The sequence below is a fragment of the Tachypleus tridentatus genome, chromosome 2 (assembly GCF_004210375.1).
Source record: "Tachypleus tridentatus isolate NWPU-2018 chromosome 2, ASM421037v1, whole genome shotgun sequence".
Taxonomy (NCBI): Eukaryota; Metazoa; Arthropoda; class Merostomata; order Xiphosura; family Limulidae; genus Tachypleus; species Tachypleus tridentatus.
This window is the reverse complement of record NC_134826.1, coordinates 146,585,334-146,613,320: the sequence shown is the minus strand read 5'-3', so window position 1 is coordinate 146,613,320 and position 27,987 is coordinate 146,585,334. Positions and strand designations below refer to the sequence as shown.

Sequence of the window (27,987 nt, the reverse complement as noted above, 5' to 3'; positions counted from 1 at the left end):
AGTATACAAATTATATGGCTGGCTTTGAACCTGTTTTTTAAATTAATTTATTTTAATTTCTTTAGAGGATTGAACAACAACAAGGGACCAATAAGTCCCATGCTGTTCCAGAATGTTAAGTTTAAGTAATTTTTATTTTATTCCAAATACTAATAATTCTGTTTTATTCAGTGAACTAAAGGTTTCTTTAACCCTCTTTCTATGGACTTTTTTTTTGCATCTGTCACAAGGTTTTTAGTGAGTTCCATTCAAACTTTAAAATACTTTCATAAAAATGTAGCTGATGAATCATATTTTGATAGTATATAAGTTTTAAGTTGTTCTTAATTTTGTAAGAGAGTACTTAGAAAATGTCCTGAACTTCCCCTAGTGGGAGAATTAACCTTTTTCTCTTTATACATCCAAGACGTACGAAGTTTGATGTAAATTACTCGTTACAATGTTGTAATCACTCGAGCAAAGCATAATTTTCTATAGCTTTCAATCTCATTTACTTACATAGGCTTAAAATAGAAAATCAGACCCCTCTTGCCATACCAACCTGTTACAATCCTCTCTTTCAATTACCATTTAACTGGTGTACAATACTATATTATTTATAAACAATAGAAAAGCAATATTTCCATCTATCAAATTAGATATTTTGTTACATTGTTTTCTGTACAAAGAATAGTCAATTTAGTTTTCAGTACAAACTTTATTCTCATGAAAGGTACTACTAACAGCTAAGATATAAAGTTTTACTCAAAAACAGTCTGATGTTTATTTAGGTTTCAGAGATTATGCAGATGAAGATGGAGATTTTCTTAGATGAAGAAATATATTTTTAATCTTAACATTGAACTCGCATTGCACTTAGAATAATATTAGAAAAATAATATTTATATTCACAGATAAATCTTCATTTAAAACTAATTTTTTTATATATACAAAAGACTTGTAATGTTTACTAAAAGCCTGCCATATTTCATGCTGCATTAAAAGTTATAGTATGGAAGCTGTAATGGTTACAAGGTGGTTACAAGGTCAGGTCAGTCACTAAGTACTGATCTCTTAGTAAGATAATTAAATTATGTAAGTTAATATTTTGTGTTTATGTTTGTAAGTATAGTTAAATACTAAACATTTTATTGAAATCAGTTAACCAGTACAGTACCCATAATGTGATGATGGTTCTGTAGTTAATAAGACGTGTATTAAAATAACTTCTAGTTATTCATATAAAAATGCATCAAGGAACCATAAACATTATATGAAGAAAAAAACAACAACAATTACTTTAAACTTTTTTTAGTCATGAGGGTTATTTGTTACATCTTGATGAGGAGGAAAAACAGTAATTACTTCAAATTCTTTTGTTATCAGAATTCCTTTGTACATTTCTGTAAGCTGTATAAGTTTACATCAGTTTCAACTAGTTCTGTGGAGAATATTTTACACATTGTAAAAACACATTTTGTTACACATTGTAAACAATTTCTGTATCTATTAATATTATTTTTGGATTTCAGGGAATGACGTATCTTCATTCACTTGATTCAAAGTTCTTTAATCAACTTCTTCCACATGTGCGAGTATATGCCAGAGTGGCCCCAAAACAAAAGGTAGGCATGCTGTTTATACTAACAAGTGGTTTGTTGAGGCCATGAAAATAATTCTTTTACTTCTTTAGTATTAGTCATTAGAAAAAAATTACAGAAGTACTGATATATCTGCTAAATGTTGTAATGAAATATACATTAGAAATTTGATTTATGACGGGTGCGTTATATACACGTATTGTACTAAACTGCTAGAGATGTTGTAAGAGTTTCTTCAAATGGAGAAAAGTAAATAACATCTCACTGTAGTGGACGTAGCATGGATGTATGTTTATATGCATGTCACTGAAATAACAAATGTAATGTGGTCCATCTACTGAATAGTGCCAGAAACAAAAATCCATACAAATATTTTACACTTTGGGTATTTAAGATTGAGACAGTTAGAAAAATAACTGTGTTATGTGCAACAAGCATTTCTTAATAACAGAACACAACTTTCACTAGGACTATACATAAAGATTTTATTGTCTCTTTATTGATTTAATTTGTAACTTATAATACTAAAAAAATGGAGTTCTTTAAAAAAACTGTTATTTTTTCAATAAAATGTGCCACCTGTAATATATTAAAAACAGTTTAGTTTATACACATGAATGTCTTTTCCACATGGTTCATCCCAAAAAATCCTTTTTTTTTTTTTAGTTGAAATGTTCGCTTCTAAATATTGTTTAATGACATTATGAATAGCAGCACAAACAGCTGTGTTTGTGTTTATACAAGTAAAAACAGTAACAGTAATAAGTCTAAACAATAGTATTATCACCAGTGGAATTAGATTTGAGCAGAACATCAGATCAAATATTGTTATAATAAACCAATCTTTAGGGCAAGAGTTTATAGGGTTCTCTAAAGAAAGGAATAGTAAATAGAAGAACACAATTTATTTGTAGTTATTAAGCTTGCATGCATTTCTGTGAATTAGAACCAATATAAACTTTCTTGTAAAAAATATGTATAAACCGGTAAACTAAGCAGTTTCTTCATAGTAGAATTGATATAAACTTGCTTTCAGTAAGTGCTATTAAAATAAATTGTTTTAGAACAGCATTCAGAAATAGCAGGTACATGCTTTAGAATATTTACTCTCTACTATAAATTAGCCAATTTGAAGAACAAGATACAGCAAAGCAATGGTCGTGACAATGTGTTTCAGTCACTGCAGAGAATATAATAATTTGTTCATTCTACCAAGAATAAATGAGGCTGAAAAAGTAAAAATAATGTTTAGTGGGTTTTTTACGATAGTTTTCATATTATTGTCAAATGTACAAAGCTCTTTCATTTATTAATGAACGTTCTTGCAGCTTTAAAGATATATGTTTACTGTGTGAGACAAGTGAATAATAATATTTCACAGACACTTGAGTTGCATGTGAAAGTATTTGTGTGTGTGTGAGTGTGAGGCTACAGTTTGTATGTTTTTTTCCTCCAAGGAATATGTAATTACCACCTTGAAGAGTCTGGGTTATAGTACTTTAATGTGTGGAGATGGAACCAATGATGTTGGAGCACTGAAGCATGCCCATGTTGGTAAGATTTAAGTTCTTTAATTCAGTATTTTGTTACTAAAATCTTGTCCATGAATATATGGAGTCAGAATGTTGACTACTTCAAGTACAAACTGATGTTCATGTTAAAATTACATGTACTTCATCAAAATATTGTCACATTTCATTTGCATAGTCTCTAAAACCTCATAAATAAACTAATTTTCTATTCTTTGGTAGATTGTTTAGGCAGAGTATTCATGGTGAAACTTTGTAGAATGGACAGCAACTGCCTGTTGTGGAGACACAAGTGTAGAGGACAACATTTCAAAAGTCTTCTCCCTTTTGTCTTCAGGTCGGTGCGTGTGTAGGTGTTGTTGGTCTTTTATAGTGTCCTGGTTGATTGTGAAGAGTGTGTTATGATTGGTTGGATTCTTAAACCTTCACTATACAGAGATTCCGGATTAGAGGTGAGTAACCTGTGGCTGCCATTGGTTGAATGTACATGAAATCTTTCCTCCAATCAGAAACAGTGATAATCCAACCAATCATAACACACTCTCCACAATCCACCAGAACACTATAAAAGACCAACAACATCTACACACTAACTTCAAGACGGAAGACTTTTGAAACTTCATCCTCTAGATTTGCGTCTCCACAACAGGAAATTGCCGTCCATTCAACAAAGTTTCAAACATATTTTCAGTAAGACTTTATATTTTATCTATATGCATTTGGTCAGTTTGACCAACCTGCTACTATAAAACAAAATATAAATTAAAACCAAATTACCATTTTCTTTATAGAATGGCTGCAGATTGTAACAGGAAAGTATGTATTGTTTACTACAAATAAATCGAAGCTCATAACAGATTACATCTATTTACACTTCAGTTTTATTCTTTTACTGCCCTTTGACCCATGTCTAAATTATAATCATATCAAACTTGTTGTAGATGCACTAAGCTAATGAGTAGTTCAAGTTACTGTAAGGAATTATATAAATGAACAGCTTTTGAGCATACTTAATCAAGAATTATTGAGATTTTTCATGACCTTACTTGATCTAAACTAAAATTTTTGATAAATACGGTTTTAACCCATGTCCCTCCCCCCGTTTTTTTTTTGTTTTTTTTGCTGTTGATTGTTGATGAAAGTGAATCCTACTTGTTTAATGCTAGTGGTCCTAGTATTCTAAATAATTTTTATTTAATCAAATAATGCACCTAGGAATGCAGAATAATAACACACTCAAAGCAAATGGTATTCTACAGCTATTGTAATATATTTGAATTTCTAACTGTGTGATAAAAACCTTTCAAAATTTGGTTAAGCTTATCAGTGTAACTACATTTTTGAACTAGAGGCAAAATAGACAGAAAACAACATAATATCTTATTTGATAGACTAAAACCTTGTTTTTCTATTAGTTGTAAGTAACCTAGTATTAAACGTTAAGGAGAACTATTGGTAATTTGTGAAAATTTCAAAAATGGGACTTGCAAGAAGGGTCTGATTTTCTAGTTTATGGCTCCATAACTAAGATTGAAGACAATAAAAATTATACTTTGCATGAGTAATATCTATATTATAATGAGTAATTTCATTGAATTATATATTTGTCAGAGAGATGGTAGATAAATTAGAGAAGACCCAGAGAACAAATGTCATAAATGTCACCTACTAGAGATGATTGAGGACATTTGTGACATTTGTTCTCTAGGTCTTCTCTAATTTATCTACCATCTCTCTGACAAATATAAATTCAATATAAATGTTATCTACTAGGGATGACTGGGGACATTTTTAAATGTTCTTATAAAAATATGGATTTAAAACTCATATTAAAAGTTTATTTTCAACTACTTTTTTATGTTATGTTTATTTGTGTACAATGACAGTAAAGTAGTTGAATTAAAATTATAATGTAACCTAAAAAAGGTTGTGATGTACACTTTGGCCTACCAATAACAAGAAGGTTAAACAGATGTTTGCATATTTTACTGACCAAAACCTAGAAGTAGCCATTATTGTTTTGTGGTTTTTGAACTAACAAAGAAATGTTTTGTACTTAATCTGACTCTAGAGAAAATTTATATTGAGCATAATTATCGCCAGCTTTGATATTTGTTACAAAACTAATTAGTTTATTCATATATTCTTCTAATCAAATTTTGTTTTCCCTTTTGTTTTTTTAATAGCTGATGTTTCAGTATATCTATGATATTGATAATAATTAATTGTGATGGTTATCTCTAAAACTTTATAATGTCAAAATATATTATGTTTACAATATTCAGTCACTTTAATAATCTTAGGTTGAAGTTAGTTTTATAAAATCACTGTTACGTGTAACGCATTCATCATTCAATAACTTCACGAAAGAGGTGGTTCTTCTTACAGTTGTTTTCTTCAAATAAATTGGAATCACAAAGGTTTCTCTTAAATAGATCACATGCTTGTAATGCTTTGATTACTGCCATAGATATATTATCTACTCACAATTTTTGCATTACTTTAAACTTTGGTCTAGTGTTATAGAATAATTAATCAAAAGATTTATCATTAGGCTATTTTTTCACACATAATAGATAGATTACTTAAATAATTAAGAGCTATAAATAATTCAATTAAACATACATCTTTTGGAAATATTGCAACATCAAAGTAGAGTTTTTGTTTTTAGACTAAAGATTATTATTATTATCTTTCATATTCTTAATTTCTAATTATTTATTTGTACCTTTTTTTTAATTTGGTAAACCTAACTTATATTCTACAAATATTTTTATGTGTGCTTTCTTACTGACTAGAACATATTAATGGTAAACTTACTGATTTATTTAATAATAGGTGTTGCATTGCTGAGCACCTCTCCAGAACAACCTTTAGAAAAGAAAAAGGCTCGTGAGACAAATAAAGCAAATTCTGGGGATGGAGAGCCATCTAGTGGATCCATTTCTAACAAGCTTGAAGCTATGGCTGCAAGAGGAAAAGTTGGGAGAAGATCAGAAAATAAATCGAGAACACCCAGCAGGGCTGAGAAGATTGAAAACACCCAAGTAAATTTAGGGTTTCTCGAGTCAAATATTAAAACACCCAAGTAAATTTAGGGTTTCTCGAGTCAAATATTCAGTGTTTCCCAAAACATTTTTTTCTTAGGTTATGTTAATTTCCTCTGAACATTTACAAACTAACAATTTTATATTATAACTAATTTTATATGCCAAGGATCACAGGATAATTTTGCCATATCCTAAGGAATATTTAAATTTTAAATTTAAACAAAATCTAATATAGATGTGTTTTCATTCATAAACAAGGCTTTAATTGTACTTGACAAAAATAAAATGATAATAACTAAATTAATGGCCAAAATCTGAGTTACTTCCAAAATAAGCACAGATAGCCCTCATGTAGCTTTGCGCGAAATTTAAAACAAACCAATTTCCAAAATAAACATTAATATTGAAAATGTCAAAGTGTACACACATTCATCAAAAGAGGTTCTTGTTTAGCTAGGTATGGCCTTCTTTCACATTACTGACAGTACCTTTTCATGAATGTCTGTTTGAATATATTTTTACATTCTTCGGCTAGAATGATTCCAAGCTGGGATTGAGGTCCAGGTGTCATTGCAACCAGTCCATCCTCATGAAACATATTATTGGCTTTACACCCAAAAATGTTAACTTCAAGGGTAGTCAACTGATGAAACTGCATTCTAATCTTAATACACTATAAAATAATGATTGTGAACTTGTTTCCTCCTTGTTATGACCATTTTAACTCTGTTGAAGTGTCCAGATGTTTGATAGCTACATATTGGTATATTAATAATACTGAGGCTTTTCTCTTGGTCTCTTTTCTTTCAAGTTCATGAGTTGGAATGTTGCTGCCTTACAATATTATAATATTTATCATGTTTATACTATGTATGGAAATTAATTGGACATGCTTGAAATTTATTTCATTGGTAAAATGTATGAAAAAGGTGTCTCTGAAATGCACAATTTGTATTAATTTTAAAACATTTCTATTATTTTTAATATTTGTTGCTGTTAATTTCACTAAACAGTTGTAAGAGTATTTTGTTTTCATGTGCTTCATATTTCATCCAAAAGTATATGCAATAAAACTCTTCAGTCAGTTTCAGTATAATAGATTCTTTTTGAATGAGTTCTTACTAATAGAATGTTTTGTGTTCTATCGACTGTCTATGTCTTCATGTTTATACTTTGGTTTCTTCATTATGAATCCATTGGTAATAGATTCTTTTAGAATGAGTTCTTACTAATAGAATGTTTTGTGTTCTATCGACTGTCTTTGTCTTCATGTTTATACTTTGGTTTCTTCATTATGAATCCATTGCTAATAGATTCTTTTAGAATGAGTTCTTACTAATAGAATGTTTTGTGTTCTATCGACTGTCTTTGTCTTCATATTTATACTTTGGTTTCTTCATTATGAATCCATTGCTAATAGATTTTTTTAGAATGAGTTCTTACTAATTTTGATAAAAGTCTCTTAGCCCACAGTTTTAAAAAAACAAAACTATTGTTTCTAGAAACAACTTCAGAAGATTCTGAAAGAAATTGAAGAACAGGAGCAGGCTACTATTGTGAAGCTAGGTGACGCTAGCATAGCTGCACCATTCACAGCGAAGATGTCATCTATTGAATGTAGTATGTGTTTCTTGTTCACGAAGAATATGAACAAATAGGGATTCTCATAGACATGATTTGTAATATTAATAAGAATAACAATCAAGTTTGAAAATTGACACTTTGACTCTTTTTTAATAAAATTTACTTGAGCCAATAAAATTATTTTACACTGAATTATTTAATTAATAAATAATAATTAATTAATTATTTAAATAGCTCAATGTATGAAATTGGTGCAATGTCCTTTATTTCTTATTTAAATTTTTAAATGAGCTTTTAAGTAAAGTTTCAAATGTACAGGATGTCTTATAAACATTTTTTTTATATTTTAGTTTGCCATGTGATAAAACAAGGACGATGCACTTTGGTGACAACACTGCAAATGTTCAAAATTCTGGCTTTAAATGCACTCATATTGGCATACAGTCAGAGTGTTCTTTACCTTGAGGGGATCAAGTTTAGTGATGCCCAGGCTACTTTACAAGGGCTGCTACTAGCGGGTTGTTTTCTCTTCATTTCCCGTTCAAAGGTATGACTATTTATCAGATAGTGGGCAGAATCAGTTTCATTTTTTGTTTCTACTTATATAACATTTTGAAGTCTTCATTTAGATAAGTTACAGGAATTTTTGTGAGCATAAGTTTTTTAGTCAAGTTGTTTTATTCACGTCAAAGAAATACTATCACATGTGTAGACAAAATTAAAATTGTATGTTATTTATTACAAAACCTTACTAGTATTACTAAAGTTTTCAAATTTCCTTGGCCATGAATCATGTTAACTTGTAACCCTTATCATGATAAGAAAGGATTAGTGTGGAGTCCCAATATTATGACATATTTTGAGAACTTTATATAGGCAACATTTATACGTACAGTATTGTTCCAGGAGTGTTTCAAACTGCAAGAAGTGTCACTGTTTATGGTGTTTGTGCAGTTCTGGATTCTAGTTTTCACATGCAGTTCTTAATTTCAAGGTTTTCTCTTGTTGTTTTTTCTATAGTAATATAATATTTATAGTTGGATTGCTACTGTGTGATACAACAGTTAAAGGGTATCATGGTAAAACTTTTACTCTAATACATTTGTAAGATACATATGCCACCAGTTGTTGGGGAATAAAAATTTTAGTCAAGACAACCAGTATTTCAGTGTTACAGAAAATTGTTTAGGTAATGAATCATTCCTATAGTAGGAATGATGTTACAAAGAATGCATAAATATAGTAAAACTTTCTAAGTTTATTATTTATTCAAAGTAATTCAAGTGTACGATGTATGTGTAGCTGGGTATTTGTAATTAATTTTTGTTACATTTTGTAAAAACTAGCTCTGTATAAGTTTTGTGTGACAAGTCATCATGTAATATTTGCCCAATTATATAAATACTAGTGTTTTTCTCACTGTTAACATGTAGTTACTCCAGTAGTTGTACGGATACTGCCAACTATGTCCACTTTAGATTGTATAATTTTCAATCTCATGTTTAGAAAATTGAATCAGGTTAATTTGCAGGTACTATGTGTGTGTATAATAGTTTAAAATATAATGTGCTACTGGTATAGTTAACATATAATGTGCTACTGCTATAGTTAACAAGTCTGGAACTGCACAATGCAACTTTTTAATTTATCTCTACAGTTTCAAAGATTTAAACTCACGATAGGAGAAAGTGTTCCAGTGTTCTTCATGGTTAAATGGAGGAATCTCCCACCAGAGATCATAAGCATTGAACTTTGTGATATAAAAGTTCTTTATCTAAATTTATGATTTGATTGACCTAATATGCTTTTGTTGATTATAACATAACATTTTCTTTTCGTTTATCTACAAGTGGCCAAGACAGTCACAAAAATTGTGTCATTTAACATTTATTCAGAAGAGAAACTTGAGTGTTGCAAACAGTAACTGTAAGTAGAGGTTTTGTTTCCCACACATTATGAAAGAAAGTACCTAACTTACTATTTTAACTATGAATTCGTTTTTTCTAGCCTCTAAAGAAGCTATCTAAAGAACGTCCTCTGCCTAACATCTTTAATGCATACACCATATTGACTGTTCTCCTTCAATTTGCTGTTCATTTCTCATGTTTAGTATACCTAGTGAGAGAAGCTACATCCAGGTCTCCTTCTAAGTAAGTACTGATGTCAGGAAGGCAGCTCCTAGTAAATGATTTCTTTTAAAACTTCTGTTGCTTAAAACCTAACATAGAATAACTTCCCAAATTGAGTCTGGGTACGTAAATGTAAGAATGAAAGGTCAGAGTGTATATTTAGTTCCTGGAATATTAATGCAAATTATATTATACATTACAATGTTGTATTGGTAGAAAGAAATATCCACTTTCCTTTCCCTGCCTTCTTTTGTTACCCATCTTTGTTCCTCGTCCTCAAGATCCCATGACATCTGTCAAAGAGGGTTTTTACTTTGCATCAAGCAAATGAGTTGGTTTTTCATTCTTCTAGGATTTTCTTCCCTTGTTTTCATTTCTTGCTTTTACTGCTTTATTGCAACTCCCTAAGTTTGTGATAAAGTTCATTTTTTGGTTGTTTTTTCTTAACCTAGGTTGTAGATGACATCAATGATTGTTTCCATTGCCTATCTCCACCACTCTTTAGCTCTTAAGTTTCATCCTTCTCTTTGGTTTGACCATCTCTTGTAGTTACCAATTTTGGGCATTCCGTTTGGACTCACCTCAGCTCCATAGGTGTTTTGTTGCATTGTATGAGATTTCACTCATTATTTTCAGGCCTTAGGATTGTGATTCCTTTACCACATGCCAAATGGCTCCTTTCAGCTCACTCTGACTAAGAGTTGATGATTTACACTAACTAACTACCTCTTTTAAACAACCAGCTCTAATGGGCTAATTGTTTCAACTAGGGGTCCTTTCTTCGACCCTCCTCGTCCTTATGAATTTGGGAGTCTTCTTTGATATCACATCTGTTGCATTATATGTTCTCTCTTACATCTCCATTCCATAGACCTTTTAGTTTACTGTGCCCTTTAAACTCTGTCACTTATTATCATGAGATTCTGTTACTTGTGAGAACATGGTCATCCCTGACTGTTTGGATCCTTTGTGAGTGTTGAATCTCAGCAGTGTATACACTTCAGGTCTGATGGCACCTTTCACAGGATCCTCTTTTGCTATCATATACCTTCCTTCTTCCCAGCATGAAACTCTGCAGTGGTGGCTGGACTAAGCCCATACTTCAGCAGGCATACAGATTCCTTTTCCACATATGCTTGCAGACACTTCCCTTCAGGAATGGGGGGCTAGGGTTAATCACCACAAATCTTTAGATCGTTACCTGCTTCTCAACATTCTCATGGTTCTTTGAATATTACGTCACTTCCTTTCTCTTGCCAGTCATCGTCTGATAGTGGTTCATTCAGACAGCTCTAGCCCAATGTTCACCACATTCATCTTATCACTTGTCATTTGTTAGGTGCGTTCAATCCTGTAAAATATTGTCTTTCACACCCAGGCTCAATCTTTCCCATGGAGTGGTTATTTGATTTGCTTGATTTTCAGAGACATTTTCTTTGTATGGAGTTCTCCTTACTTGGTTACTTTTGCTATGGGACTTGATACCCAGTTGCCATTCTTTTGGTTCTCTATACCACATGCAATGGTCTGGCTTTTAATGTCTTCAGCCAGGATTGGTCTCACTCATACTTGTATGTGTATCCTTCCATCTGACTGCTTCATTGAGTAATTTATCTGATATACTATACTCCTTGTTGGGTCCTCCTGATTGCACCCAGTTGACCAGCATGGCCTTGGTTTCTGTGGCTCCCATATCTACTACTCTCACTGTCATACTCTCCTCCTCAGTTTCCTTCTTTCCCTTCTTAATCTAATCCTCACTTTACATCACTGTCTCCCCTCCATCTTCCCACCTGATTTTGATCTGGTCCTTAGCACATTTCTTAATCTAATCCTCACTTTACATCACTGTCTCCCCTCCATCTTCCCACCTGATTTTGATCTGGTCCTTAGCACATTTCTTAATCTAATCCTCACTTTACATCACTCTCTCCCCTCCATCTTCCCACCTGATTTTGATCTGGTCCTTAGCACATTTCTTAATCTAATCCTCACTTTACATCACTCTCTCCCCTCCATCTTCCCACCTGATTTTGATCTGGTCCTTAGCACGTAAATCCATCTCCCATGAAACTGTACTGGTGCAAGGAGTGGGTCTTACATGTAACCTGTATTTTTCTCTCCATAACTGGAACAGTTTGAGATGGATGTTTTTCATTTTCTCTTCTTTTCCAGGCTTCTGTCTCTACCCTTGACCAGACTGCAATAGACTGTGTCAGGTCTCAGACCTATAGTGTGGTATTGCATACACAGCTATCCTCTGGGTTACATACAATTGTCCTTTAATTCCCTGTCACAACTATTATATTTGTGATATTTCTACTTCTCCCTTACAAATCTGAGTCCACTTTCTGGTCCACTTGGACTACTCCTCTCCACCTGCTCCCTCTTGTTCCACATGTTCTCCCATCAAGTTCTTCATCTCACAATTTCACTTGCTTCCTGTCTTCATTATCCTTTGAGGAGATTCTTCATGCTGGTATATGGACCAACATGTTTGTCTCTCACCATCTTCATGTCGTTATGCTTTCAACCATATCAGGATTTTATCTTCCTACAGATGTACTACAGACTTCAGAATGATTTTAACTGGTAAGTTTTGGTCCTTTTCCTCATTTTCAGAGGCCTTTCTTTATTTCTTGTTTTTCACAAGTATCTCAATCTGTGGTAAATGGTATTTAACCACATATTCTTCAACAACAAAATCTGCACTGTACTTCATGTTAACTGTGCACTCTTGTCCATGGCTTCACACAGTCGCCACGAAGATGGGATACCCACAAGAACACTAGAATATTATCTACCTCACACTAGTTGCTTCTGAGATATGTTTGTTTTAGAACACATCCATGGATGGACTGCATTGGTAGAGTAGAAGGGGATAGCTGCTCATCTGTATTGTCCTTTAAATGAAGAACTCTTATATGGTCTGCTTTTCAGAATTGGGTACCATGGTCACCCATTGCACTACCCAATGATCCACCTCTGGTTTCTTCAACACATTTTTATCCACCAACCCCTTTGAGTGTAGTATGGTAGTTCTTTCCACTTTCCAGTCATTAGGGTGGCAGACCATGGAAGCTTCCTCCAAAATTGTTTCCACTGTACATTTGGCTATAACCATTCAATTGCAAGTAGGGCAGTGTTGTTCAGCTGGAGTAGATGTGACATGGCCTTCCTGATCACAATAAATAAAGTTGATCTATTATGTTACTGGATATTGTGGCCTCCTGATATTATTTATGTAATCACTAGTTTATCCCTCGCCTTCCTGGATGACATTATCTCCTGATTCTCTTTACAGTTCCACAGCTGTTAATTCATTACCTTCCTTGATGATGTGGCCTCCTTATAATATTTACATGTTTAACAATACCCACAACCACGGGAATTAATTTGTCATCTTCCAAGATGACATGGTCTTCTTATACCATGTACACTACTGTGAAGTTGATCCATTGCTAAACTGGTTGGCATGGCCTCCTACTATTCACTTCAAGATACAATGAATTGATTTAATCCCTTCATGTTAATTAATGTGGCTTCCAGTTACACATTCCATACCTGAAGTTGATCTGTTACACATGCAGTTCACTTCCTTTGATTGAGAGCCCTCATCCTGCCTTTGCAAGGGCATTGGTTCCAAAGAATTGAGGTGTTGGATTTGCGTGAACCAATTAACATAAGTCCTCACACAAGTTGAATATATCTTCTTGATGCCAGATAACCAATCTTGGATTGCTGTATAGTGCTTCTCTTTGTATTATACTGAGGAATTGGTGTGGACCTTAATCACCATTTCTTGGGTTGGAGGTAAAGGTGATATAATCCCTATCTGCCCATATGTTTTAAAAATTTCTACACACAGATGAAGAGTTTACCTGGCTCTGAAGTAATTTAGTTCCACTTTTGAATTCTGGATCTCTTTCTCTTGTGGTAAGGGGTATTCTTCAGATGCTTCCAGGGTTGCTTCTGTTGTTCCTTTGCACATGTCTTTCTCCTTTCTCAATGTCATATTTTAGCTAATCTTGTGAGAAAAAGTAAGTTCCATATAGGAAGCTCTAATCTGCCTGTACTGGAAATCTATTTCCAATAAGTAATTACCTCCATTCACACTTCCAACCCTTCCTCCCCACTCCGCCAATGCACGTGGACACCTATATTGTATAGGATGGTGGAAGAAGCTTGGCTATGGCATTATCCTAGGATGGTGGAAGAAGCTTGACTTTGGCATTATCCTAGGATGGTGGAAGAAGCTTGACTTTGGCATTATCCTAGGATGGTGGAAGAAGCTTGACTTTGGCATTATCCTAAGATGGTGGAAGAAGCTTGGCTTTGGCATTATCCTAGGATGGTGGAAGAAGCTTGACTTTGGCATTATCCTAAGATGGTGGAAGAAGCTTGGCTATGGCATTATCCTAGGATGGTGGAAGAAGCTTGGCTATGGCATTATCCTAGGATGGTGGAAGAAGCTTGGCTATGGCATTATCCTAGGATGGTGGAAGAAGCTTGGCTATGGCATTATTCTAGGATGGTGGAAGAAGCTTGACTTTGGCATTATCCTAGGATGGTGGAAGAAGCTTGACTTTGGCATTATCCTAAGATGGTGGAAGAAGCTTGGCTATGGTATTATCCTAGGATAGTAGAAGAAGCTTGACTTTGGCATTATCCTAAGATGGTGGAAGAAGCTTGGCTATGGCATTATCCTAGGATGGTGGAAGAAGCTTGGCTATGGCATTATCCTAGGATGGTGGAAGAAGCTTGGCTATGGCATTATCCTAGGATGGTGGAAGAAGCTTGGCTATGGCATTATTCTAGGATGGTGGAAGAAGCTTGACTTGGGTAGTATCCTAGAATGGTGGAAGGAGCTTGACTTGGGTAGTATCCTAGAATGGTGGAAGAAGCTTGACTTTGGCATTATTCTAGGATGGTGGAAGAAGCTTGACTTTGGCATTATCCTAGGATGGTGGAAGAAGCTTGACTTTGGCATTATCCTAAGATGGTGGAAGAAGCTTGGCTATGGCATTATCCTAGGATGGTGGAAGAAGCTTGGCTATGGCATTATTCTAGGATGGTGGAAGAAGCTTGGCTATGGCATTATTCTAGGATGGTGGAAGAAGCTTGACTTGGGTAGTATTGTAGAATGGTGGAAGGAGCTTGACTTGGGTAGTATTGTAGAATGGTGGAAGAAGCTTGACTTTGGCATTATTCTAGGATGGTGGAAGAAGCTTGACTTTGGCATTATCCTAGGATGGTGGAAGAAGCTTGACTTTGGCATTATCCTAAGATGGTGGAAGAAGCTTGGCTATGGCATTATCCTAGGATGGTGGAAGAAGCGTGGCTATGGCATTATTCTAGGATGGTGGAAGAAGCTTGACTTGGGTAGTATCCTAGAATGGTGGAAGGAGCTTGACTTGGGTAGTATTGTAGAATGGTGGAAGAAGCTTGACTTGGGTAGTATCCTATGGTGGTGTAAGTAGCTTATTTTGAATTTAAAGAAGAGTTTGTACCTTCTTTTTATTGAGTGAAATGTTATAATTTAGTCAAGGGATGATTGCTCTTCTGATGTTGGTTTTATTAGTTGATGTAAAATATGATGATGTTAAGATTTGTCAGTTCTGATCTTTTAAAGATTTTGGTAAGTTTATCATTTAGTGTATTGCTTTGTCTTGTGAACTTCCTAATTATAACAATATTGTAATTTTAGATTGTCATTATCGTGTGAATTCCATTGGTGTATTTTCAACTCCCACAATATCATTTTGGAAAAAGGAGTTAGTTAAATTTTTAATAATATGGAATTAAGGTACCCTGCTCATATAGATTTCTTTAAGAACCTTTTAAAGTTATATACATGTGTGTGTGTGCATATTTTGTGTTTGTACATTTGTGGGTTTATATATTTCAATGCTTGTTCTCTTTACTGTTTCATTAATGGCAGAGAGGAAATGTTTCCAGACCTTGAGAAAGAGTTCAAGCCAGACTTACTGAACAGCACTGTCTACATTATTTCTGTAGCCTTGCAAGTGTCAACATTTGCTATTAATTACAGGGTTAGTCAAGGTTTTATGAATATTCATAAGAGTGGCCAAAAATTAGTGAACCAATTTTTTAGTTGAACAGAATAAGAAATGCACCAGATAAACAGTCACATTTTGGTACATGTGTAAGACTGTTGTCTGAAGTTTCCCCTATTAGGTTAGATGGAGTTATCTATAAGGTAAAGGTATTACAACATTGCATATCCAAAGATACAGCAGTTACTCTAGAGGTGCTGGAACATGTACAAGTAGATATAAGTTACACTGCACAACAAAGATTTTGCTTCTTGAACACTGTTGGGTGTTCCTTATAGATTTTTGGCTGCTGATCACGAAAATCACACCCAAACTTGCCCATCATGTACCATTTCATCGAAATGTTCAGTTTTGCTACAATGGAAAAACGATATCAGGGCAACTGGAATCTGTCAATGCTTGCTGACTACTGTTGGACACTGCAAACGTGATGCACCGGACATTGAATACAAACGAAAATCAGGAGCAAAACACTTTTATTAATTATGTTGAACTTAATAGCATATTAGAAACATAAACTCAATTAAATATGTTATTGCCAGTAAACAGTTAACTGTCTATTTCTCAGAGTTTCTACATGATGAAGCAAAACCAAAACTATATTTGTGCATACCCACCAGGTACCTGTCACAATCAGCAAAAACTTTTCAGGAAGCAAAACTTCTCAAAAAAATTGTTGTGCAGTGTTATCACCTTGATACCTTGTTTCTGTAAATGATGCTTGTATCAAAATGCACTAATTTTGCCACTGGCTGCGGACAAACCTGACGTGGTATCCTCAGTTATACGACAAACTGTCAATTGATTATCTTACATATATTGCATTCATTTCAATGTATAAGGTGGTTCAATAATTTCTGAACATTCCATATAATTACTGACCATGCATAATGATGTAATGTAAAAACCAGTCATTCTTCTTGTCATTAAAATATGTAGTTTCTCAAATGACACCTGCAAAAACTCTTAATAAAAATTAACTAATCTTAACTTCATTGTAATTCTTGAAACTTATTGCTTTTCAAAAAGAAATTTTAAGAATTTGGAAAACAAAATTAAAAATAACTTCAGAAATGAAAATGATACAAGCCAATAGAAAATTCATATGTTTACTCATAATAGTATGATGCTCAGAAACTCAAAAATTGGGTCTAACTTTCATGAAATATATTGGACAACATTTAATTTCAAGCTCCTTAGAATATTTTAAACAAAGGTAAAAAAGTTTTCTCTATCTTCTTTCCACAATAGTTTCTACTGCTATTGTTAAAAATGTACTTAAATTTGTTAAAAGTTACAATTTTATATTTAAGATGATATAAATAGTACCTTGGGATCAGACAAATATGCAAATTGTTTACCATTGTTATTGCAAACCTTATTTACTTTACAGAGATTATAAGATTTTAAACGTAATATATTCTGTTTTCTTTCTGCCAGAGCTGAAAAATTAGTTGGATTTGATAATTGGTTAATCGTCTGGTTCATCAATCACTTACAAACAACAAACTGATTCTTGCACGGCACCTGGAGTAATCGGAAACATTAATTTTGAGTAGTTTATTTAATTTTCTGAATCATGGTGAATCAGTTTAGCTGGCCAACCTTGATTAAATTCAAAATAATACTGAGAAATCATAACAGACCTGTTTCAATTACTTGGATAATTGGAATAATGGGAAACACCAGTTTTGATTAATTCAAAATTAACATAAATCTAAATATTGTAATAAATGCTCATAAATAATTCAATTAATTGTGAAGCTATAGTTTGAAATTTGTAAAGATCATATGATTATGGATATCATTAATTAATTAATTAATTGTAATCATATGATTACGGATATCATTAATTAATTAATTGTAATCATATGATTACGGATATCATTTCTGTCAATGTACGTACAGGTGTCTGAGAGACTATATTATTAGAATTTCTTGAAGTAACAGCTCTGTTTTTACAGACATTTTGTACAGAGCTACACAGAAGACTGTCTCCAGAAAGAAATTTTTAATTTCCAAGTGATAATGGACACTGCCCTCTCTTGGGCAATTTTTGTGCCTGTCACCTTTGACAGTCAGGGAATTATAAACCATGAATCCTCTAATCCACATTCTGAACACTAACTACTAAACCATACCTCGTCATGCCTAATATAGTCACAAATTATATACAGATATTGCTAGAGGCTGCAGATTGTCACACTTCTGCTAACAGTACCATATTGAAAGTAATTTAGGTTACGGATTGTTATAGTTCTCTTACAAACAGTATCTTTAACACTGTATCAAAGTACAAAAGTGCCATTATTAATAATTGGTACTAGTTGGTAATTATTGAAATGCTAATATTAAACTCACTCATTCTGTTTGCTAATAATGTCATGTTTCCTCTCATAGGGCCATCCATTTATGGAAAGTTTGACAGAGAACAAACCATTAATGTACAGCCTTGGAATATCTGGCTTGGCTATCCTTGTCTTAGTTAAAGGAATGATGCCAGATTTTTCCAATCAATTTGAAATTGTAGAATTTCCTAAAGATGTAAGTATTTCTATATTTATGATTACAAAAGGATGAATGTTAAACATCTCAGGTTTTATATAGAATTAAAAGACTTTAAACATAGATAACTTTCTGCAGTGCTGTATCAGTTTTTATAAACACTTATGCTTTCTCTTACTCTTAGCTAGTTGTTGTTTTTCAGGTTTGTAAAACTCTAAGTACTCTAGAAAATACCTCTGACACACCCAAAACGTTTTAAAGCTACATAAGCCCTCAGTCTTAGCAGTTTGTTCGTTTTTCAGGCTTTTAGAGCTCTAAGGACTTAAGAAAATGACCTATTTATGTATGATCTCTCTCCAAAGATTAAACATTGTCTTCTTTTAAACTTCATTGAGCATATAGTATTATTGTTATGCTTGTTCCATAGTCACTTCGACAAACCTAACTTGCCAAAGATGTTTAGGTTAAAGCTGATGAAGTGTTATAACATCTCTTCAGTTATCTTCAATTGCATTAATCGTCTTGTATGTTTAGCGAGATCCCGAACGAGTGGTAATTATTTCAGTAGCTGTATAATAACTTAAAACTAAAAATCTTTCTTTTTAATATACTGACAACTTTTGTTGTAGCTTTGTGAAAAGTAGGTGACAAAAATGATTCAAAGTTGGCTGAAGTATTGTTGGAACACTTCTTTCTCTCTGTCAGTCAATTTGAAGAAATTCTGTTCAAAGTACGAAAAGAGGTGAAAGACATTAATTATGTGATAAAAGAGAATATTTACTTATTAGAGCAAGTTATAACCACTAGATGTCACTACATGGTTAGAAACAATTTGTATCAAAATATTCAAGAAAAGACACAGTGAAATCTTGAATAAGAAACCACATAAATCATTGTTAGGGTTAAAATAATGAAACTGATACTTTTGTGTTTATTTATAACAGAAAGAAAAATATCATTAATTAAGAATATGTCTCGTCAGAAGTTCCTGTAAATTAAATGAGTTGGTCAACGTTCAGTTAATTACAGGAAACAAGTTAGGCTTAACACTTACAACAAACCAGGTGGCCAACACTTCAACAGCTACACAAAACAATTTGAACTTAGTACTTACAACTTTATTCGTTGAAATGATGAACGAAGCTGTATTTTTTTCCATTAAATCTCAAACTGTAGATTTTGTTTATATTATCTTTGACCAGTAGAAATTGTATTGTTAGGCCAACAGTGGCTTATCATGGCCATTATAATGAGTGTAGTCAGCATAAGGTATTTCTTAAATTACCACAAAACATGAAATATTCTTATAAAACACAAATTATCTTGTGTATTCTTTCTCTCTTTTTTCCTGTTTTTTATGATCGTATAGTTAACTGTTTTACTGTTTTCTTTCAGTTCCAGGGAGAATTACTCCAAGTCCTCGGAATTGATTTGTTAGCATCATTTATCGTTGACCGGGTGTGTTTATTCCTTTTTGGTAAAGGAGAACTACGAGAACTCTGATTTCAAAGACAGTAGAAAATGATATATTTCACATTCAAGATCTGCGTTTAGGCCTAGATAAAAAACAGATTTTGATGGATTTTTTCATCATTTGAGGATTTATAAATATATATATATATTATATATATTTGTTTCCATTTCATATTTCAGAAATAATTTCTTTTATTTATTTGGAATGTAAAAACAAATTATTATAGTAGCTATGCAGCTGTGTTTACAGAAAGTTAACAACTACATGACAAAGATAAGAGCATTCTTTTGTAAAGAAAAAATAAAACAAATTCACATTTCTGTTTTCTAGGCCAAATTAATTTTTATTTCATCATCAGTTTACTACAAGAGTCACTATTGGAAATTCCTGCTTTAACAGTAAACAAACTATTAAAAAGATCTAAGCAGTTCTTTTTAAATAAATGTCCCCCCCTTCAGTGGATTAGCGGTATGTCTGCAGACTTACAATGATAAAAATTGGGTTTTGATACCCGTGGTGGGCAGAGAACAGATAGCCCATTGAGTAGCTTTGTGCTTAATTCAGAACAACATCAACATCTTCAAATAACTGATGTGAAAAGTAATTCATTCATTTAGTTAATAAAAAAAGCCTACCACTAACACTTAATTAATATTAGCACATGTATAATAGCATTACATTTTGGATTCAGGTTGTGTATTTATATGCAGCATTTCAGTGTATGAAACCAATGTGGAAATGTAATAGTTTATCATGTTCATGAAGTCACAGCCTCAACTAATTTTTAAAACATTTTGTGCAAAGTTTTTAAATTCCTTCCTAGATTCAGGTAGATTATTTTATTTGTCCAAAAATTTCCATTTTATGAAACAGTCAACTCTACACAAAATATCATAAACTAAATGACTGATTCAAAGCTAACTAACTATACAATAATTCAAGAAATGCTGCCATAAACTGTGATAAGTTTTTAAAAAAACGATTCAGTTATGTGAATGGTAGAAGACACTTTCTGTGGTTACAACCATGTTTTTTCTAACGAGGAACTTCTTCAATATCTCTTAATCTCGCTTGATTTTTGCATTAGATATTTAGTTTACAGGTGATTAGGATTTGCACATAGCAGATTAAAACATCATTGCCAGGACTTGGTGTGACCAGGTGGTTAGGGTGCTCAACTTGCAATCGGAGAGTCACAGGTTTTAAATCTCTGTCCCATGAAACATGCTCACCCTTTCAGTCCTGGGTGCCTGGCATGGCTAGGTGGGTTAACGCGTTCGACTTGTAATCTGAGGATTGCGGGTTTGAATCCCCATCACACCATATATGCTTACCCTTTCAGCTGTGGGGGCATCATAATGTGACATTCAATCCCACTATTTGTTGGTGAAAGAGTTGGCAGTGGGTGGTGATGACTAGCTGCCTTCCCTCTAGTCTTACACTGCTAAATTAGGGATGGCTAGTGCAGATAGCCCTTGTGTAGCTTTGCATGAAATTCAGAAATCAAAGAAACAAAAACAAACAGTCCTGGGGGCATTACAGTGCAATGGTCAGTCCTGCTATTCATTGGTAAAAGAGATGGAAGTGTGTGATGATGACTACCTGCCTTCCTTCTAGTCTTTCACTGCTAAATCAGGGACAGTTAAATGCAGATAGCCCTCATATAGCTTTGCTCGAATTTAAAAACGGATATCATTACCAAACCTGCAAAGTTCTTAAAACTTTAGATAAGTTTCAAATGGCTCCAATTTTTCAGGTTTACATTTGTTTCTTTTGTTCAAAAAGTTTGTGTATTCTGACACAAACAGCTGTTGTGTAAAATAAAACTGTATAAGGTGAGTATAAACTTTTTAATTGAAAAGAAACTACAACTTTTCAACCATACAAGTGACTGAAGGTTAACCCAAACGTTATAAGAATACAGGACATCTGACAACTGATGAATATATTGTTAATTGCTTTCACGAAATATGTAATGTATTGTACATGTGAACTGTATTAACTCTGCTACAATTGTTAAGGATATGGGCATGTTTCTCACATGTCTAGCAACACTGAGGTGCTGCAGTTGTGGTGGGGAACACCACATATTTTACAATGTAGAAAGGAACAATAAACACATAGATACTGTAATTGTGGACAAACGCACACAGCCAACTACAAAGGATGCGACAAATACAAACAAATAAACGCACATATGACAAAAACAACAACGACTGAAAAGGAACAACCTAACACAAACTCACAACAACAGAAGTTAGTAAAACATCTAAAACAACTTATGCACAAATGCTAAAAGGAAACAAGTCTCAAAAACAGTGAGAACAAAGTAATATTACACAAGAAAATAACACCTCAACACAAACATTACAAGAAAACAATACCATGCTCCCAGAAGTAAGTGCTAATACACGTGACAAAACAAGCCTATTTACTACTATAATAAAAAACAACACAGAATTTATAACAGAATACAACAAACCAAACAACCAACTGTATTGATATGTTAACATTTTGAAAAAAAAACAACATTATAACTCATATATCACACACAATAAGAACGCTTACAAGATACCTACTGACAACATAAAGTTAACAGTGGTATATATATATCAATATTTAAGGTGCAATAACCTCCCAGAAACACGAAATCGAAGACGTTATACAATAAACTAACTCCCATATAATGGTAAGCGAAATTTCAATACACAACAATAGATTTAAGATACCAAACTACATAACAATAAGAAAAGACAGAATAAATAAAAATGATGAAAACAGACGTGACGTTGCTTTACAAAACAGACCTCTCAGTCACAGAAATCAGTATGAGCAAAACTCTATAGTCATTGGATGCCTAAACAGTAAAAATGTTAACTTTGGTTACAACTATACAAACAACAATGGAAAAGATATATATAAACAATAATAATATAGCCATACTGAACGATAACACCCCCATACATACAGCGTATGCCACTAACATTAGTGACATACTAGATTTCTGCCTTAGCCTGTATAATGTGAGCCAGAAACTAATTACATTTCAGGTGGGAAAAAAATGTTGATAGCAACACCAGTGAGTTTCGTCTTCGATCTCGCCCCCTATAAAAATAAAACCTATATAAAAGAAAATTTTTATTACAATAAAACAAATTGGCAAGACTATCGAAAGGAATTAGACAATCAATTAGCTAATAACGTTATAGAAGAAATAATAATCCATAAAGAATTGGATAACTACTGTGAAACGATAACGGAATGCCTTCAAACAGCGGCAAATAAAACAATGCTGAAACAAAAGTATAAAAAAAAACATAAAGAATATAATAATATAATAGCTTACACAAATAAAGAAAAAGCCGAAGCTTTCAACACCAAATACAGAATACATTTAAAACGCATACTGATCCAGATATGAACACTTATTTTTAGAACAAAGTCGCAAATTATATAATAAACAATAAAGAACAAATTGAACCAATTTTCCCAACAAGTGTATCTGATACAAGTATAAGACAAAACAAACTACGAAGACACGATGCTAACGAAAGAAATATTCATACACGAACTTCATGAAGCAATAAAAAACACAAAAACAGATCTCCGGGTGAAGATGAGATACAAACCATCCTTCTCAAAAAGGGCACTCCGTAATTATTTGACCACTTAAAAACACTTATTACTATCCTCTGGATATATACCAGTTTCTTGGAAGCGTGCTAAAATATTAATGTTCCATCAGGAAGGAAAGCCAGCAAATAAACCTAATAGATACCGACCAATCAGTCTGCAAAATTTTAGACATAATTAGTAACAGACTCTCCACATACTTGGAAATAACCTCTAAATTACCTGAGGAACAAAATGGCTTCAGGAAATTTAGACAAACAACTGACCACTTAGTCAAACTAATTGAAGAAATAATAAATAGCTTCAACAAAAAACAGTGCACCATCGCCTACTTTCTTGAGAGATTTTTTTTTAAATTTCGCGTAAAGCTACACGAAAGCCATCTGCGCTAGCCATCCCTAATTTAGTAGTGTAAGACTAGAAAGATGGCAGCTACTCATCACCACCCACCGCTAACTCTTGGGCCTACGGCTGAAAGGGCGAGCATGTTTGGTGTGACGGAGATTCGAAAAGGCACCCTCCTGGCCATGCGGGCCTTCTTGACATTGAAAAATCATTTGACGCTGTGTGGCTTAATGATCTACGGTTTCGTATGCATGAAATGGGTCTATCGAGTGGAATTATTCGCTGGTTAATTAACTTTTTGGAAAACAGAAAATGTAGAATAGATGTAAAGGGAACTTTCTCTGAGTGCTTTATTCCAGAAACTGGCGTCCCCCTACACTCTTCATCATGTATGTTAACAATATGCCATAAAGGATCCTAATGATGAATTTTCTTCACAGTTCGGTGATGATGTGGCAATCTGGAAAAGTTTTCCAATAGCAGCCAGAAACATACAACCACAATCAAATAGAATAAGTGAATACTGCCAAAAATATAGAATCAAAATAAATACGGAAAAACACAACTTGTCGTATTTACTAAGCTGACAAAGCACAAAAAATGTACAGTTTGAATGGAATTTTATTTCAGACTACCACATCGGCAGAATTTCTCGGTCTAATCTATGACTCAAAATTAACATGGATTAACCACGTAAATGAAATTAAAAGTAAAGTCTGACGAAGAACTAACTGTGCTAGGAGTTTAACTGTCAAGAATAGTGGAGCATCAACAGACAACATACTAAAAATTTACAAAACATATATTAGACCGGTAACAAACTATGCAGCTCCAGCTAGGATTACTGTAAGTGACGAGATAATAAAACCCAGGCTGCAAACAATAAAAAACACACTACTCACAACAGCATAAAAAGTTCCCAGAACCACATCATCTAACTTCATACACAAATATCCAATCATACCAACGATAGTAGATAGACTCCTACATGGTACAATAACGTATTTCGATAAAAACTGGATGAAAAATGAATTATTATGCGAACTAGATAGGGACCGCATACGTAATGAAGATAGTTCTAAACATGTCTCCCCAATCAACATATATTTTAAACATAAAAATATATATAACTAAAAAAATAATATAAAGGTAGTAACAAAAGGCCACCATCAAAGTAGACTTCCTACTGATAGGGCAAATCATATCAATAAATGTACGAAAATAGTACATGGATATTGTCCTGAAAAGGGTAAGAACAAACTCAGACTACTCTGACTCTAAAGTAGTAGCTATACCAACTCATACTGCATGATCATGAAAGTGAAGGAAGAGGTCAAAGTGTACCTGACCCTCCAGGGTACATAAAATCACCCAAATCCTGAGAGAGAGTATTTTAAGTCCAAATGAATGATTCGCAACTATGAATTATTAACTTTATCTTCATCAAGAAGACTGGTTGTCACAATCCTCCATGTCTGTCTGTTCTGTGATTTTATCATAAGGTCTTCATATTTTACTCTTTCAGTCCACTCTTTTAACACTGGTTATCCACTCTGTTCTAGGTCATCCCCTATATCTTTTCTATTTGACCTCCTAGTAGGAGCCGCTGGATATTGTCTCATAGTGTAATCAAAATGTCTTACTTTCCTCTTCTTGATGGTTGGTGCAACACATCTCTTCACAATCAATACACTGAGAACTTCTTCATGTGTTACTTTGTCTTCAACATCTTTCTGTACATCCACACTTCAAATGTTTCCAGTCTGTTAGTAAATACATGTGTCAAAATCCATGTTTCTGACTTTCTTATCTAGTTCTTTGCATCGTTCTGTTCCTTTATGTGTTTTTCTAAATTCCATCATGTGCGGTATCTTCTTCGTCATCCATGTCTTTACATTTTTTTTCATATATCTTCAGGTATTTTACAAATGTACGTTTTGAGCGTTAAAACCATGTATTAGTAACCATCATGTTATGCATGTCATAAAACTGCAATAATTATTCTCCTCTGTCATTCCTGTTATCAAGGTCATTTTTTTCCACAATGTCTTTCATTCCTAACCTTGGCATTCAAGTCTCATATAACGATCACCACTTCTCCACACTTTACATATTCCGTAGCTTCATTCGGTTTATCATAGGATGTTTTCATTTGGTTTATCATAGGATGTTTTCATTTGGTTTATCATAGGATGTTTTCAGTTCCTCATCACTTGTTGGTGCACATATCTGCATGATGTTGATATTAACCTGGTAGGTCATCTGGTCTGTCCAAGTTTTAGCCATCTTTCTGTACACCCACATCTCAACTACTTCCAGTTTATTAATCAATGCTTGTACCAAGGTCCAATTGGTCATTTAGTATAACTTAGTAGGTCAGTAGGTTTGTATAAGTTTGAAATAATTCGTTCTGATAGTGGCCAGTGTCCCATCAATGTTGCAGCTTTCAATACAAGAATAATTTATCCGTCGCAAAAGATTTCACAAATCAAATAATTACAGTAAATGTTTTAATAACTGTTGATTTTTTTCGATTCATTAACACTCTTTCAATTTTTAAATGCCTTTATAATCAAAACTAATCCTAAAGGTCACATTTAATGACATTTCCCATTTGCACTAAAATATTTGTATAACATTCTATAGGTCAACATATTTATTGTATGATCTCGAAATTAGTCCTTACGTCTATATGTATTTAATTAATTAAGATTTAGTTGTAATTCCTTATCTGACACGATGTTTTATTTCTTTTTATTCTACCTGTCTCTGAATGCAAAATACAACAGATTAAAAGAAAAATGAAAAGAAACCACATCACACACACACTAAAGAAATTCTAGTTTAATAGTACCATAATTAACTACTAGATGTCAGGATATATTATCCGAGCTGTTAAAACTGGAAATAATTGATCGCGTGAAGTGTGTCTCACCTTTATGGATGATCGTCTCTCTGGTCGTACATTTCTGTTTACTTCCTGGTTCGAATCAGCAGTTCTTGATCTGGTTGTAACAATAATATTCACTTTTCATGCTCTACAGGATCAGCGGACTTAAATTTAAAACGTAGGTACATTCTGAAAGTTGAAGGTTTTATGTAAAGTTGCATACGCCTAATTTTTTTTTTTAAATTAATCCAGACTGAAATATCCAAGCATTTCATTGCGCCATTATTAATATATCAGGATGTCTGGATTTGCGTAAAATGTCTATTTTACAAAATATAAAATAATAAGAAAGGATAAAACATCGACATAATAAAGCACAAATGATGGAAGGAATCTATTGATCAGGAATGTAAGCAGACGTCCCTTGATTGTGACAAGCTTAGCCTGTCGAAAATATTCGAATTTTGTTCATTCTTTAATTAACTATGCGTTATAATGATGTATGTCGTTGCTGATTTTATGAATTTAGATAATACACTTTTTTATTAATCGAAAGTGATAGTTTAGTGTTTATATGAATTATCAAAATACTTTTTGAATTTCATTCTTTCTGTGTTTGTCCAAATTATGTAATTTCTACTTAAGGTTTACGGGTTGATGATTTACACTTGGCTCATCATTTATCTAAAACATGTAAAGTTAGAACAAGCATTTATTTTGTTAGATACTGGAACGAGGCGTGGCCTAGTAGGTATATATCGGACTGTGAATCCTGGAGTTTATTGTTAACGGCTCGTTACTACAAGTATTGTAGTCCACTCTTTTAAAACGTACAAGACAGACGGTCAAATTATATTATTAGATTAGACAAAATTAGTCCTAAAGTTCACGGTAAGTACTTGTCTTTTTTTTTTTTTTTAGTCTCTCATCTCAGAATAAGGAACCGTTATGCAGAGAGGGGCTCTGAGGCAGCTTTGCTTATAAATTCACAGACAACTAAATTAATAAATATTAAAAAAAAATTATATTCGTAATATGACAATACGTATAAAGGTGATAGTTTATTTCACGCTTGCTAAACCAAGCGAAAAACTGGTACATATTTTAGTCGTATGCACGTGCTTTCAACTTCAGGTGCGTGAATTAAACAGTATTTCTCCATTTTCGCAAGTGTAGACCGCAAATGTTATC

General features: G+C 33.2%; 1 protein-coding gene across 1 annotated transcript in view; it reads left to right on the top strand.

Annotated features, from left to right (window-relative positions):
- The window catches only part of LOC143245323 (endoplasmic reticulum transmembrane helix translocase), a 75,699-nt gene extending 55,448 nt beyond the window's left edge, over positions 1 to 20,251 (top strand). The window contains exons 17-25 of the mRNA XM_076491529.1: positions 1,512 to 1,604; positions 3,038 to 3,134; positions 5,948 to 6,156; positions 7,662 to 7,779; positions 8,094 to 8,290; positions 9,751 to 9,893; positions 15,814 to 15,925; positions 18,350 to 18,493; positions 19,850 to 20,251. Coding sequence (XP_076347644.1) covers positions 1,512 to 1,604; positions 3,038 to 3,134; positions 5,948 to 6,156; positions 7,662 to 7,779; positions 8,094 to 8,290; positions 9,751 to 9,893; positions 15,814 to 15,925; positions 18,350 to 18,493; positions 19,850 to 19,957 — 1,221 coding nt within the window. The 3' untranslated portion in view covers positions 19,958 to 20,251. The remainder of the gene's footprint in view (positions 1 to 1,511; positions 1,605 to 3,037; positions 3,135 to 5,947; positions 6,157 to 7,661; positions 7,780 to 8,093; positions 8,291 to 9,750; positions 9,894 to 15,813; positions 15,926 to 18,349; positions 18,494 to 19,849) is intronic.
- The last annotated feature ends 7,736 nt before the right edge of the window (positions 20,252 to 27,987 follow it).